Source organism: Brachyistius frenatus, unplaced genomic scaffold (assembly GCF_029030835.1).
Source record: "Brachyistius frenatus isolate BFR_SWC_R1_liver_20210118 unplaced genomic scaffold, ASM2903083v1 Contig_21, whole genome shotgun sequence".
NCBI classification, from domain to species: Eukaryota; Metazoa; Chordata; class Actinopteri; family Embiotocidae; genus Brachyistius; species Brachyistius frenatus.
In genome coordinates, this window is record NW_027210620.1 from 4531806 (window position 1) to 4547002 (window position 15197).

The 15197-nt window shown below is 41.0% G+C and overlaps 1 protein-coding gene across 5 annotated transcripts in view; it reads left to right on the forward strand.

Annotated features, from left to right (window-relative positions):
- Positions 1-6681: 6681 nt before the first annotated feature.
- LOC138619819 (protein EFR3 homolog B) overlaps positions 6682-15197 on the forward strand; it is a 29733-nt gene continuing 21217 nt past the window's right edge. The window contains exons 1-2 of one of the 5 annotated variants that reach the window (XM_069696607.1): positions 6682-6747; positions 7211-7378. In XM_069696607.1, coding sequence (XP_069552708.1) covers positions 7372-7378 — 7 coding nt within the window. In that variant the 5' untranslated portion in view covers positions 6682-6747; positions 7211-7371. Of the gene's footprint in view, positions 6748-6801; positions 7379-7829; positions 8340-10887; positions 11241-11434; positions 11505-15197 lie in introns of those variants that run through there. The other 4 variants (XM_069696606.1, XM_069696603.1, XM_069696605.1 and 1 more) reach the window with 4 other exon arrangements.

Sequence of the window (15197 nt, forward strand, 5' to 3'; positions counted from 1 at the left end):
TGTTAGTGTCAGATCAGGGGAAGGTAACAGCCTGAAACATGAAGGGGACGTGAGAGGAGAGGAAAAGGTGGCAGTCAGTACAGGACATGCTTAAGTGATAGATATTTAAAAAACAGTTAAGTTTCCGTTTAAATCCCTGTCTGTCAAGACTCGTATAACAAAAGTAATGAAGACTTTGCAGAAATTTGGCCAATAAAGCAGATTCTGATACGCCAAGTTGTAGCCATGAGAGTAGACAATGCTATAAAGAAGGATATTGCTGCAAAGAAACAACAAATTGTAAAAGGTGGATGCCTCTCACACGTCTTCAACTCGACAGCACAGAAGACCTGTGCAATCACCACAGTTTCAAAGTGGACACCCAAGGTTAGTGTGACCAATTCAGTATCCGACCAAAGTGAAATATGGTCACAATCTCCTCCTGTTGCCGAGATATGACAAGAGAGGTGTTATTGCAGAACATTATGATATCACAGTGAAGTTGACCATTTGGATACAAAATGTCATAACTCTTTTGTTGTTTTCATATTAGAAAAATAGTAATAATTACCATATGAATTATTGAGTTATGGCCACAAACGTGTTAGCTGTGGTTATAATAGCCTTGACCGTTGACCCTCATCCTTGAGTCCAAGTGAACATTTGTGAAAAATGTAAAGATATTTCCTCAAGACTGATATCATGTTCACGAGAATGGGATGGACTGCCGGCCCATCCAGGTGGCAAAAAAAGCATCACTAACAGATCACCAATAGGTTTTAGATCCAATTCAGCCATTTTATATACTAAAAACTTGTCTCCAAAAAGAGCCAAGTAAGATCAACACATCAAAATGGAAAAATTAATTAGTTTCAGCTTAACTGTGAATATTTTATAAAAAGCAACATGTTTTAAGATGTCACCAAAGGTTTGGGTGATGATGGATGGTATTGGTGATGGGCATGTTTAGCTATTGGCTGACATTCTATAGATCTAAGACCTAGACCTAATGAATAACTGACTATCAGAAAAGTAACTGGTGATCAGTCACATCTTAAGATTAACATCAACATCAAAGATTAATGTATTAGCTAAACATGGGTCATCCTCGGTATTAAGCCGACTACAACTTTACTTCGACCTTTAGTCCACTTTTAGCCGTCAGGTTCACTGACCACACCACAGCATTAATGGATTTTTAGCAGTGATATAATTTATGCATAATGAAAAGTGCCCAATATCTGTGGCACAACATTTTGAGTGAAAAAGGTCATTTGAACAGAAAATTGCTTTTTGATCATTGCTTCCTTTCTGTTCAACACTGCTCAGAAGTCTCAATCTATCAGCCTCATTTACAGGCACAGCATCGTCACTGTCTCAATACTATAGCCACTTTTGTATCTACTGATTTTGAATCTTGAATCTCAGAGACCTCTGTTATTTTGTTGATGTGAACACTTCATGTGATAGATTCAATAGTCATTGCAACTTAGTATAAGATATACAAACTGGGCAACACTGGACATTTATCCAAAGAAATGTGGCTATCTTTTTAAAAATTTGTATTTAGATCCTTCTGAGATCCTGATTCATGCAGACAGAACTGGTGATGCTGCACATAGAAAGAAATTTCCCCTCGGGGATTAATAAAGTGTATAAAATTAAAAAAAATAAAAAATAAAAATAAAAAAAAATATTCAGCATGCAGGAAAGAGACTCTTGGTTGACTCCATGTGTTGACAGTGTGTGCCAGAAGGCAGCTATCCAACAAATTATGTGGTGGCCATATTTAGACCTGAGCTCGTTAATGCCCTGAGTTAAACTTCTCCAGGTCCTTCTGGCTCCAAATGCTGCTGCCCCACCCATTTACAGTTCACTATCACCAGTCTTATCGATATCACATATCCACACAGCACAGACTCTTGACTATGATAAAATACTTAATATTTAATCTGTTATTACAGCAGCTAAAATTATTCACTGTGAGTCAATGCTATACAATGATGGCATCTTTATTGATTTTTTTTTAATTACACAGCAAACATTAGAGTTTCACCAAAAGGCTCTCTGTCATCCCTCTGTGCCTGCATACTGCCAGTTTTAACTCTCAGGAATAAACAATATGCCATTTTTGAATTTAGGCTCTTTATATAATACACTTTACACCTTTTCTGAGCAAAATGTTTTTGTCGTGCACCGTTACAAAACTGACCTGTATTGTTTCACATATTGTGCATCCACTCTTCATATCCATCCCATCCCATAGGACATCCGCAGCCAGCTCATCATAATCCACTTTTGCTGATTCCATCGCACAGCAATCGTATACGGATCTGAAAATTATGACTTAACTCATGAAAGGAAAGAATAAACTTGAAGTAGTCGCCACTGTGATGCAGCATCCAACACCAACGTTTAAAGCAAGCTGTACCTCCTCCGAAGATGTGCGGAGTCGTTCGGGCAGGATAGTAGGTCACCCCACCCGGACTTTTTTGAAATGAAGGCAACGACTGCCACAAAGCAGAGCTGCAGGAGTGAAGAGTGCAAAGAAGATTAATTAGTCAGCAGCCACTCACACTGGCCTGTAAAGCTGAGGCTACTGACACCAAGAGAAGGCCAAGATAACGTCCACCATAATTTTCAAAGCGGTGTAAACACTTCAACCAAATAGTATTAGGATAAATGCTTATTCACATTTCTCTTTTATACTATCAACATTTTGTTTTTTATTTTCTCCCATTCTGACGTAATCTTCAAAATAATAACAATACAGAGGTGTTGTCGCTTCATTGCCTTGGTGCTCCTGGTTACTTCAATATGCGCCTCTGCAGTTAGAGACACAGGGGAGACAGGTTCCTTTCAGGCTGTGCACAGTTAAAAACACATTGCCTAAAGAGCACACCAAACCAGGCTGAGTTGCTGAAAGAGCAGAAGCTGAATCATCTCCCACCTGGTAACAAGACCCTGAGGTGATTCAACAGCAAACAGGCATTGAAACTGCTTTTACTGAGCATTTAAATTCATGCGTCTCTGCGTAGGTGTGACAGGCCATTAAATATCAACATTTTGAAGAAACTGAGTTATTGAGGAAATAAATAGGCAGTTTTATTGTTTCATATGCTTCTGTGTGAGCTTCAGGATAACATTACACGAGTGGTAAGTTACAGTAATTTGTTAAAGATCGCCAAAGTTATTCATTTAGATCAAAAGAATAGGCTCGTTGGTTTTCAATCCAAAATCATCAAACATACACTCAACAAAAATATAAACATAACACTTTTGTTTTTGCTCCAAAAACAGTTGAAGTAAAATACCTAAGACTTCTTTTATGCACACAACATGTTTATTTCTATCAATTTGTTTTTTACAAGTTTGTTATAATTCATGTTATTGCGCTCTTTACCTGTGCAAATATCAACCATCTCCCTGACAGGTGTGGTACTTCAAGATGTGAAAAGAAAAGGCCACTATTTGAGCAAAAGCAAAAGTGTTGCATGCTGTTCACTGTAGTTTTACATAAATTCTACATGCCCAAGACTATTCTAACTTTTCTAAGACTGCTTCTCAGCTGGGCCTTCACGTGGTCCAATGGGGCAATTAATCCCCATTTAAAATACATGTTAAACCTCAGTCTTGAAAACATGAAACGTGTTTGAGATTTTCCAACACGGCTTTTGGTCTTAATTTACTGACATTACTTCTTTCATCAACGCAGAATAAAACACTTAATGCAATATTCTCACTGTGAAATTCTTAGCGAATCTTCTCATCTTTTTCTTCCCTGTGAAGAGATTTCTCAAGGCTAGACTCTTAAAATGACTGACTTATTAATAGATTAACACATTTAATATAGGGATATACATTTCTATCTGTATCCAATGCACAAATGTCCTGATAATTTGGGTATTGTTGGATATTGTTGTCTTGTACTTTATCACCAATATATGTCACACAGTTTACAGTCAGTGGTGCATCCTAATGTAGTTGTCACAAGTTTAATTCTTTAATAGGTTGAAATTTCAGATTAACCCGCTAGAGTCAATAATTTACCTGTTGACAGTATTATTGTATTGTTTCAAACAGGACTGGATCCCAACATTAAGACAAATTGTACGATACAATTATTAACTGTGCATATTAACTACATTGAAGAAACAAGAAAGGATGTCTTGAGGGGGGAATGAGAGACCAAATCAAATAAATGAAAACATCATCAAGAGCAGCATGTTTTCTTGCTGGTCGGGTGGCTCCAGCAGACCTGTAGTCCCTATGGTTTTAAACTGGTTAAAGTGTTTTAGACTTACTTAGCTAATTGTGTCCAGGCTGACCTAATGAGTTCTCATCTGTCCTACCATGACGACATGGCTCAGACCTTTCTTGCTGATTACTGTACATGTAAAAATAGCCGCCAGGGTCAAAGCAATTAGTTCTACTCTGACTGCTGCCACATCAGTGCCTGACACTTGGGAAACATGGCAATGGAACAAAGCACTTTTGTAAGTGTTAAATGAAATGTCCCTCCTACTACAAACAATGAGAGAGAGGGATCAACCCAGTGAATACAGTAACGTAGCCTATTAATTATATGCCTGTGATTGTCTGTCTGCTTTACACATTCAACCTGTAATTTTGCTTAGTAGCTGTGATTGGAGTGCCAGTGTACTTGTGTCCACCTGAGGGAGGAGTTAGTCCACTGTGGGGCAATCTAATCAGTATTAAGGCTAACTGCTTTGGCTGTCCACTAATCAGCTGATTCCCATATGCAGTGAAGCCGAACCAGCAACAGAACTGACCCCCCCAGGCCTATGTGATTGCAAACATCTCATTTATACTGGAGACAGGGATTTATTTGTATCTGTGGGTGTGTGTATCACTAATGAGCTGCGGCAGCATGACTGGGAGGCGAAAGACAGTAAACAGCAGTTTGACAGTGCTAGCTTTTGTTGGCTGTCGGACAAAGCCCTTTTAAGTAAAGATGTGTCAGGTTGGCACGGGTCAAAGCTAAACAAAGATGCATACTAAAGTAGAGACATCCGTAATGACACTCCACCATTTACCCAACACTCAAAACAGTTGGATTTTGCAGCTCGTCTAACCACAATAATATTACAGACGATCTGGCTTAAGGGCAGCCAGACCCTTGAGCCTGAAGGCCTTGACCAGTCTACCCTGTCCCCTTGCACAACAATACGTATACTATATATACATGAAATCTCCTAAACCACTTTGTTTTGAGCTTTAGCCTAAGCATATCTTAGTGGTAGGTCTATTATCCCATTGAAATGGGCGACACCAATGGGGTCTGAGCACATAAAGACGTCCCAGCAGAACGAGGCACAGAAGGTCAAAAATACTGCCACATAAAGGAATCTGGCGGCTTAGTGTAGTTACAGGACCCTGTGAAGTAAATGCTTGTCCCCTGACAAACGGCAGTAAATGTCATGTGGTTTAGGTTGTGTTAAACTTACAATTAAACACATTTCAGGAAAGATAATAATCTATTGAACTTTATGGCTTAAAAAGTAGTTTCCTTCTGACTCACTGCTTCCACCAACTGGGAGAAGAGGACAACCGCAGGATGTCCCATCATCATCTATAGAGCAACGGACGTTTCCAGATTACACTTAACTCTGTTATAACCTAATGATGATAATTATTTTTGTTGTTGTTTCACTAACCAATAATTTACATTAATTTGCGCATCACTGAACAAATCAGATGTGGGCAGCACTTCATAAATCTCTGTTATTCTTCTTCATAAATTAGGATTGTATAAATGAAAAGGAAACTCATAGCAAGTAAGTTACCTGAATAATAGGAAACCGGGTCCTCCCGACATTACTTCTTTCATCAACGCAGAATAAAACACTTCATGCAATCTCCTCACTTTTAAATTCTTAGCAAATCTTCTCATCTTCTTCTTCACTGTGAAGAGATTTCTCAAGGCCAGACTCTTAAAATGACTGACTGATTAATAGATTAAAAAAAAAAAGTAATACTGTATAGGGATATCAATTTGTATAGTGGAAGTCCTTGCATGTAGTGTCTGACCAGGTGGTAATGACATCTAGGTTAGGTTAGGTAGTTACTTTATTAATCCCCGAGGGGAATTTTTTTTCCGCTACAGCAGCATACAGGAAGCAATAGATAATAATAGAATAATAGAAAGCAATAAAATAGCAGTAAAAATATAAAATATAAATTGCACAGTATATACAGTACAGTATGTTATTGTTGTGTGATGGATTTTGCCAGAGGTGAGTTATTGTACAGTATCGAACCATTGCTTTGGCAACAGCATAACTATCCACTATACAAATAAATAAAAATAAATAAAAAACTGAAGGCCATTTTATGACACATACATTTATTATTAGTGTCCTCATGCCTGTTATAACCAAGGTTGCCTCTTTATCAGCAGCACTCACTACAATTCAGCTCAATGAACCACTCCTTTTTTTTTTTTTTATTATAATTTTTTTTTTTTTTTTTTTTACAATGTTGTAATATTTATTTGTTCAAACATCCGTATCTGTGATATCGAGTTGATCTTTCCATTACTCATCTCAGAAACGTGACCGCAGGTTCAGCGGTGAGCTGTCAACATCATCAACAGCTGGTAACGAGAACAGAAGTAACGCAGGCTTCACTACATCAGCGGTGCGTCCCCCCCAACCCACCTCACCTCACCTCACCTCAAGTTGTCCAATGCCACACACGTTTTCTTGGGAGGATTTTTTTTTTAAATTTAATTTTGATCACTTCATGGTAAGAAATGAGCGCTGACTCGAACCCACGTTGCGCCGATGAAGGAAAGCCTCGGAGGGGGAAGTCAAACGGGGAGCTACCGTACACGTTAGCATGCGTAACTTATTAGCGCAGACGAACGTGTAATAATACACTGGCGTCGATATATATATATATTTATATATATTTAATAATAAGTTAAGATTTGCAACCGTGAATTCACAACTAATCCGCAGGAGACGTCACAAGGAAAACTATCGAAACACTTGGTGTGGTGAAAACGTGTGTGATAGCTTAGCGTTGCTAACGTTTGTTTAATTTACCGGACGAGTGTGATCATTTAAAACATTTCTCTCTCACGGTAGATTTCACCGTTTCCCGGCGACTCGTCGGTGAAGTGATGGCGCTTGACATGCCGGTGTTTTGAAAAGAAGCTTGTTGAGATACCAGCCTCGGCTTAATTTGGGAACCACTAAACTTTCAGCAGGCCGAAGACCATCCGGGGGCTTGCCTGATTTTCGAAGCGCCGGTGGAGACTCCGTTCGCGGCTGAAGAGCCACCCATCTACCCCCCTGCCCTCCTCCCTCCTCCCTCCGTCTCTTTGACCCTGGAAGAAGCAACGCCTCCTTGTGACTGACATCCAACATGACAGGTGAGTACCGTATTTCACACCTGCCCTCTCCCACCCCCCCATCATCACCTGCCCAGAGGAATGATTTCATGTCCTGACAGAAGAAGAAGAAGAAGAAGAAGAAAAAAGAAGTCACAGCTGAGGAAGTTTCCTCAAGTTATATTACGACTCCATGAAAGCTTTGTTTGTATTAGTGATCCAGGTGTACGAGTGTCATGCATCCGGTCCTGCAGCCGAGTGAGTGTATGTGTGAACTTGCACAGAAATCCCTCAGTGGACACTTTTGTCTGACATCCACATTCCTTGAACTTCAAGCCCACTGACTGAATAGCTGTCCCATAGTGCCCCTCTCTCCCTCTCTTTCTCTCTCTTGCCCGGAGAGAGAGACTTTCGGGTGGATAGTGAGGTCCATTGTGTCAGTGAGATGTTTATTAATGAGAGAGGGACACACAGAGAGCAGAGCTGCTATTGAAGGGACTAATCGCTAATCTCTCGGTTAATGCGGACAGCCTGCCTATGTACTAACATAAATTGCGAAGAAGCCCAAACACGGGGGACATATGAGTTTGGTGTTCAGCAGGGACTCTGGTGAATTTGTGAGTTTTTTTTTTCTGTTTTAAAACTTCATGCAGAAGTTTGCTCTGTTGAGGCTTGACTGGGGGAAAAGTGCATGTGTGTAGTATTTTTTTTTGCAGCCAAACAGCATTTGTGTCAGTCGGTAGGCTTAGTTTTTTTGGAAGTTTTTTTTCGACAACAAATAGTTATCGATTTTAAAAAAAAAAATTTTAGTCTGCTGGTTGTAGTGTTACATGCATGCTTTTGGCTTTGGTTAGGAAGGTTTCTGTGTCTATGAACGGAGTAGTGTGTGTCTGAGTGTGTGCGTGGTCGTTGCCTGCCATGCCGTTGCCTGCGCCTGATGTCCCAGCCTCTCAGAGGCTGGCACTGGACTGCCGTACCCTTCTGGACCATCGCGTTGGCAAGGGTAAGTGGCAGCACCGCCTAATCTGTTTTCTCCCTGGCTCTTCTGTCTTTCTAAGTCACATGAACAGAGAATTCTTTGATTGAAAAGTTGCTCTCTTTCATATGGCTCGATCACGCCTGATAAAAAGTAAGTCAGGCTGCAAATGGAAACAACTATCTGAGGTTTGAGTTGCTATTTTAAAAAAAAAAAAAATTCTTCCAGTTGATTTAGTTAATTTCATAGGATATTTCATGGGATAAGTTGCGCGCTTGTGTAGGCCGACGCTGGAAGGACCACTGGCTGTGACTGGTACTTTGCACAAGTTGCTGTTGAACAGTCTCGCATAATTAGAGGGAAATCAGATTTATTTTCAGTTTGGGTCATTTATTTGCTTTCAGATTTAATCTTGACTGACTCATAAAATTTTGCATTGATGAAATGCTGTGTTGTATTTTGTTAAAGATGTGTCTGTTGGCTCATCAGAAAGCGACGCACGTACTCTACAGGGAGTATCAGTCTGAAATATCGGCATGCACGAACAGGAAAACAAAGCTTGACTGTACTTGTTGGTTTATGCTTTTAGAAAACTGATACCGTACGAGTCACCAAAAACAAATTCACAGTAAGCGTAAAGATACATTTCTCCTCAAGAACTTTAATAAGGTATCTCAGCTAAACTGGATCCAAGCTGTAATTAAATGCATTGTTTTTCTGGACAAGAATGCAGCCAGAAAACGCTTTTGTTTATATTAGTTGTCGAACTGAGATCAATTCACCACCACCTTCAATTCATTGAACCGTCCCTGATATCGCCCACTCTCTCTTCCTTGTTCAATCAATGGCAGCTGAGCACTTTTGGTAATTGCAAAGCGAAGGTTTATGATGGGTCTTACACCTCTGAGCTGGTACTATCTTAGATGTTACCAATACAGATTGTTTTATGTCTTTTGAAGTGCTGTTAGTCAGTTTCGAAAATTCATACAAAGCCCTAAAATCTACGGTTGGAATATTGGAAGAAAAAAAAAGACTGAGTGGAAATAAATTATATTTTGTGGCACTCAGTCAGGCTTTCACAAGGACACTGCAGCATTATGAGGTTTTTTTGATTCCACTGCAAATTTGTGCATTAGAGCCAATTACATGACAGCCACAGTTATTGCTTTGTGGTGATACAGATAAAAGCACGGTTTGATTTGAAAGTTCTGCCTGTGTGGTGCAGACATGAAGCTCTGCCATTCAGGAGATGTGAGCCTGCTGCTGAGCGGTGCCTTATTTAGCACCATGGTTTTAGAAAATGAAATCTGAAAGCGAGCGAGTGAACTCTGACTCCTTCAAAAGCAGAGTCCTTGGATTTATTTTGCAGTAGTAGAGTTTTAATAATAATAAAAAAAATGCATATACTGTATCAGCACACATGGTTATATGAGCTCATTTTCTAATATGTACCTGCATTAAAAAAAAAGAGAAGTGGCTTAATAAAATGAATGGCTGGTATATTTGACGTATATAGCAGGCAAACATTAGAGTCAAAGTTTATTTCTGGGGATACACGATAACATCAGCATTTCATTGGTATTGGCCGATAAATTAAATTAAATATGGCCATTAACATAAAATTAACATTTATGCTGATGTGACAGGCCATACAAAATACAATTATATTCTGTCTAAATGCCCGATGCTTGACTAAATGCTAGACATTATGCCTCCAGTATGAGGGTGTGCTCGCAGCACAACGTCATCATGTCTCAGGTGTGAAAGAGGATGCAACAATATGTGCTGCAGATGGTTTTTTTCAGTGTCTAAAACGGATAGCAAGGTTACTGTTTGCAATGATTGTCTCATGGAAATCATCATCCAAGCCTGTTTGAATAGGATGAAAGAAAATGTTGCATGAAAATAAACATGTCATGCTTTACATAACCTAAGTTAGAGTAGTTTTCTTCTTTTTCCTAGTGACTCTGACTGCATTTTGAAAAGCGTTATGTCTGCGTCTGCCATCACAATAAGAGGAGGCTTAATAATATGTTAATTCTACTACTGGAGGTACTTTATGTTCTCTGAAATTAGGCAGAGAAATATATGTGCATATATCAGCACTAGCAATCATCCAAAAGAGTTGGAAAATATAGTGTCATAGGGTATCAGCAAAAAAAACGCAATATTGTGCATCCGTATTTATGTCCAACCTTTGAAAATGAAGAAAGAATTAACGACAGACATTTTGACTGTAAGCTAGAAAATGGAAGAAAACTGCAGAAACTGCTGAAGGAAAAACTGAAACTAAGTAAAGCGGGACGGATGATAAGATTAATGATGGAGAGGAGGGAAAGAGTGATGCTGGCAGGGGGTGGAGTGAGGGAGAGGAGGAGGTTGCGTGAGTGGGAGGTCTTCTCCCTCTCTGTCCCTGTGGTTCACATTTCTCCCTCATTCTCTGTTTTTTTGGGTTGTTTTTTTTCCCCCTCGTGCAACTGAGAGATTGATTAGAAGCGCGTTTGTATGTGCGCCTGCATGTGAAATCTGCACCACCCCCTTGAGAAGGAGCGCTGTTGCAGAGGACCGGGAAAATCCAAGGTCATCACGGCACGCTTCCCTCTGACGTCGCGCTTCAGCCCCCTTTTGTGCGCAAGTGTGTAAATGCCTGTGCGCGTCTGCATGGCAGGGAGTGTGTGTAATTCATAGCATCGAGGCAGGCTCTGCACCAATCACGGTGCACATTCATATGGCTTTTTAGCTCCACGCACACGTGCAGACGTTTATCCCAGAGTGAGCGGTGTGTGTGTGTGTGTGTGTGTGTGTGCGCGTTTGTGTGCATTCTCAGTGCCTCCAGGCACGGCAGTGTGTCTGTATGAGGAACTGAAGCCGCATTAGGGAAACATAAGCGTCTGTAGTGAGAGGCTCCCACATCACGATCGATGTACGGTAAGAATAACAACAATCTTTCCATTGTGTGCTGCTGGCGTGTTCTCGGCCGTGTGAGCATGTCCGTAATGTCAGGCATCCTGCTCTCTGCCAGTTTTCCTGCATTCTGCAAACACGTTTCCTCCTTAGCTTTCTTGCGATAGACCGCAGCTGTCACTTGAGTGTTAAACACGTTATGGGAACTTGGACTTTTATGAGGATAGTCTTCATTACATTACAGTATTACATTACAGGGAGAACCCGGCGTGGAGATGTTTATTTTCGGTAATGGACACTTATTGCTCTAACTCTTTTTACTCGTATTGTTTCCTTCTGTTATTTTAGGTGGTGACTGTGTTCCATGCAAATGGGAAATACATTTTGCCTAGCTCTGGCTAACTTCAGTTAACTGTGGGATAGACTGAGATGTTGTCAAGTTCGTTGTGTAGATGTTACATTTTCTTGTCATTCTTGAATGATTTCCATAAACTGTCCATATTTAGGTCGTGTCTAACAAATGTAATGGTTTCCATGCGACAGGAGACGTATTGTATGTGGTGTTAAATATTCAAATTTGAGAAAAGTGTGTCACATGACAAAATGCCCTTGGTTAAATGTTATGAATTTTGCTGTAGCTCTGTTGTCACGGGCATGTTGATATACAGTTCATTGATTTGTGCTAATTAAAAATGCAGCCTGCTTTGCTTTGAGTTTGCAGACTATTTATGGGAAACGACTTTAGTTTGTAGGCTGATGAGTTGTCAACAGAGACGGTGCATACTGGAGAGACCGGCTCAGTTTGGCTTTCCTGTGCAGTAAATGTGACGAAGTGCAGCCCTGTTCTTGAGTCGCTCACAGCTTCCGTGCCTGCTTGACAGTGATTCATAGTGTGTCGGATTGGCCTTGTGTCATGAGGATTTGTTGGCAGCTGGGCCTGGACATCAGTGTGTTGGTCACATTATTATGCAGCCATGTTTGCTGCCACCCGCACTGGATCCAATGTGGGCTTTGAATCTGACTCTGTGTATGCGGATCATTGGGCTGAAAGAAGATGTGCATACAGCACATATGCCGCTGCGAAGTGTGTGCACAGGATACATGTGTGTCAAGATATCTTTTTAATAGGCAGGGCTCGTTGTGACGGAAAAAAGGTGGTTTTATATATATATATATATATATATATATATATATATATATATATATATATATATATATATATATATATATATAGCTGCCGTTCTCTGCTTCCCTTAGTGACAAAAAAAATAAATGACATTTCTTACTCAATGTCATGCTTTACCCAATGCTATTCCAATAGCGTCTTCTCCATGATACTCACTCTTCTCCTCGTCTGCTGTGCAGCTTTCCCAAACTCCCTGATCGACAGCTTATGTGCACATTGGCTGACTGTTGAATCATTAATAATTATTTGCTTACACCCTCCTCGCCTCTTCTCTCGTTCTCTCAGTTTGTAGATTCTGCTGTGTGCATAATTTCACCGTGAGCATCTACTGTTTAAAGATGTTTGCTGATGTAAAAATAGAAGGACTTTGCCCCCCCCCCCCCCTTCTCCTCCCCCTCTTATGTAATGACACCCCTGAAGGCCAACATGCTTTGTAACCATTGTGAGAAGTGCCTTGTATGTATCTTGGACAGGTGAATGTATTTACAGCGTGGTGTGATGACTACACCATTTGCCTCTGGATGTTTGTGTCTGTGTTGTGAGTTTTAGCTGTAAAACCACTGCTTTGCATGACCCCAGGTGAAGGTGAGGTCTAAACATGTACTGACAGTCCCTTCTCTTTCTCGCAGAGAAACACACACACACACACACACACACACACACACACACACACACACACACACACACACACACACACACACACACACACACACACACACACACACACACACACAGTCATAATGAGTTTAATATGATCTTTGCCGGGTGTTAGGACTATATCTACTCTCTCTTGTCCGCCATGTGACTTTGGGCACAACAGAGCAGCTTTAGGACAGCAGGTGCGGAGTTGAACCTGCAAGATGGTCCTGAATTCCTATTAGTTTCAGACAGGCTCATTTTGTAGTGAGGTTGATCTTTTTGATTTGTGGTGGGCTATTGTCCACAGTGGATATATACGCAACCCACGGTGCAGTCGTCCCATGAACACTTGACGGTGTTTGTGTATGTGGGTGGAGGATTTTTTTTCTTTCATTATCAGGCACAAACACGTCTTCCATAGCTATGTATTTTTTGTTTGCCTTTATTCTTCTCACTTCTAGCATGCAGTTTTCCCTCCCCTCCCCCCTTCCCCCCTCCCTCTCTCTCTCACCCTAATGTGGAAATGTTAAGCTGACATCCTGGGGGAAATGGAGAGTGTAATCTGTTAATGTACCAGCCCATTATTACGAAAATAAAAATAGATTTGTGATTGGCTGGCTCCTTGCTGTGGTGAGTTTAGGGGTGGAGACCCCTCACATGTGTACACGGAAGCATATCCTGCACAAATGTGTCACTTAGCATCCAATCAGTGAAACAAGTATGAGCATGAACACATGAGTATGAACACAGGCCACAGTTCTTCAGAAGACCTGAAAGAGAGGTCTTGTTGTACCAACCATTAACCAGTGGTTCATTTTCCCTGTTTTCTTGCTACTCAAAGTGTGTGTGACCATACTTGTGCAGGTTTGTGAGTTTGTATGTGATGTGTTGTCAGCTCGCCATGCAGAGTGGGTGGATGTCGTGAGACCCCCTGCTATGTGTGCTTTTCACCTCATCCACCCACCTTGTTGCGCTCTCTTCGTTTTTTTCTTTTCTTCCCCATACCAACATATCATTAGAAGAAACACGACAGGAGTCTCCATAATTTCTTCTCACACACTGAACTCTGAAACTACACAGCATTCCCTGTGCCAGTAAACCCGATAGAGTAATTTCCAGCAGAGACATGGTGTCGCAGCACATTTTGAAGTTGCAGGCACGCTGGAAGCAGAATATGTGAGTACTTTAAGCGGGGGCAGTTATACTCCCATGTTACAGTGACCTGTAGGTGTAATGTGCCACCTCGAGCCACATTCAGGACTGCTTTCATATGGTTGCGTGAGTTATAGAAATTACTTTTCTGCTGAGTATTGAATTGGCTTTCGTTACAAAAACCAGTCGGATGTATGGTGCAATTCACCTTGCAGCTCGCGTAAAATACACAATGGCTGATCATGGTTTGTTTATACAGAACATTTCCTGTGAAAATAACTTACTCTTAACCCAAAGCAGTGGAAAATGCCGATGTTTGTAGTGCACCACAGGAGTTTGAAATAACATGTAAATTACTACATCCACTGAGCTGTTAAAAGCAGTTTGTGGAACAGTAATAGTGCTGAAGGTTTTTTTCCTCTAATTAAACTTTCCCTCAATTATCCCTCTACTCTTTCCAAAAATCTCTCTCCTCTGCAGCTGACAGCGAGGACAGGACAGATTTGTACTGGACACAAGATGCAATAAGTAGCGCTAATCTGTGACTCATTCGGTGCATCTCAATCCACCTCCCCCATCACACTTCCACCTCTCTGTCTTTTTCTCTGTTCGTGTGTCTCTGTCACTCTTCCCTTGTCCTCCACCCTTTCCTACACTGGGGACCCGCTGCATTTTCATTAATTCATTGGCGTCTCTGACACTGTGGCCCGGGGCCCAATACAGCAAGGATGAGAGAGAGAGGGAGGGAGAGGGAGGGAGAGGAAGGTTGGGGCCGGTGCAGGAGGAAGGGAGGGAGGGGTGCAGAGGCCTCATTAGTGTTTGAAGTGATGGCGGACAGAGGAGGAGCACTATGAATAGATACGCAGCTCTCCCAGATAACCATTAAGACAAGTGCTGCTGCGAAGTTCAACTGAACTTTTAGAGTGGTGGCAGAGGCTTTGAAACAGTGGGACCTTTCGGTAGTTAAAATGCTAAAGATTCTTTTTACACCGAAGGCCTTTCAA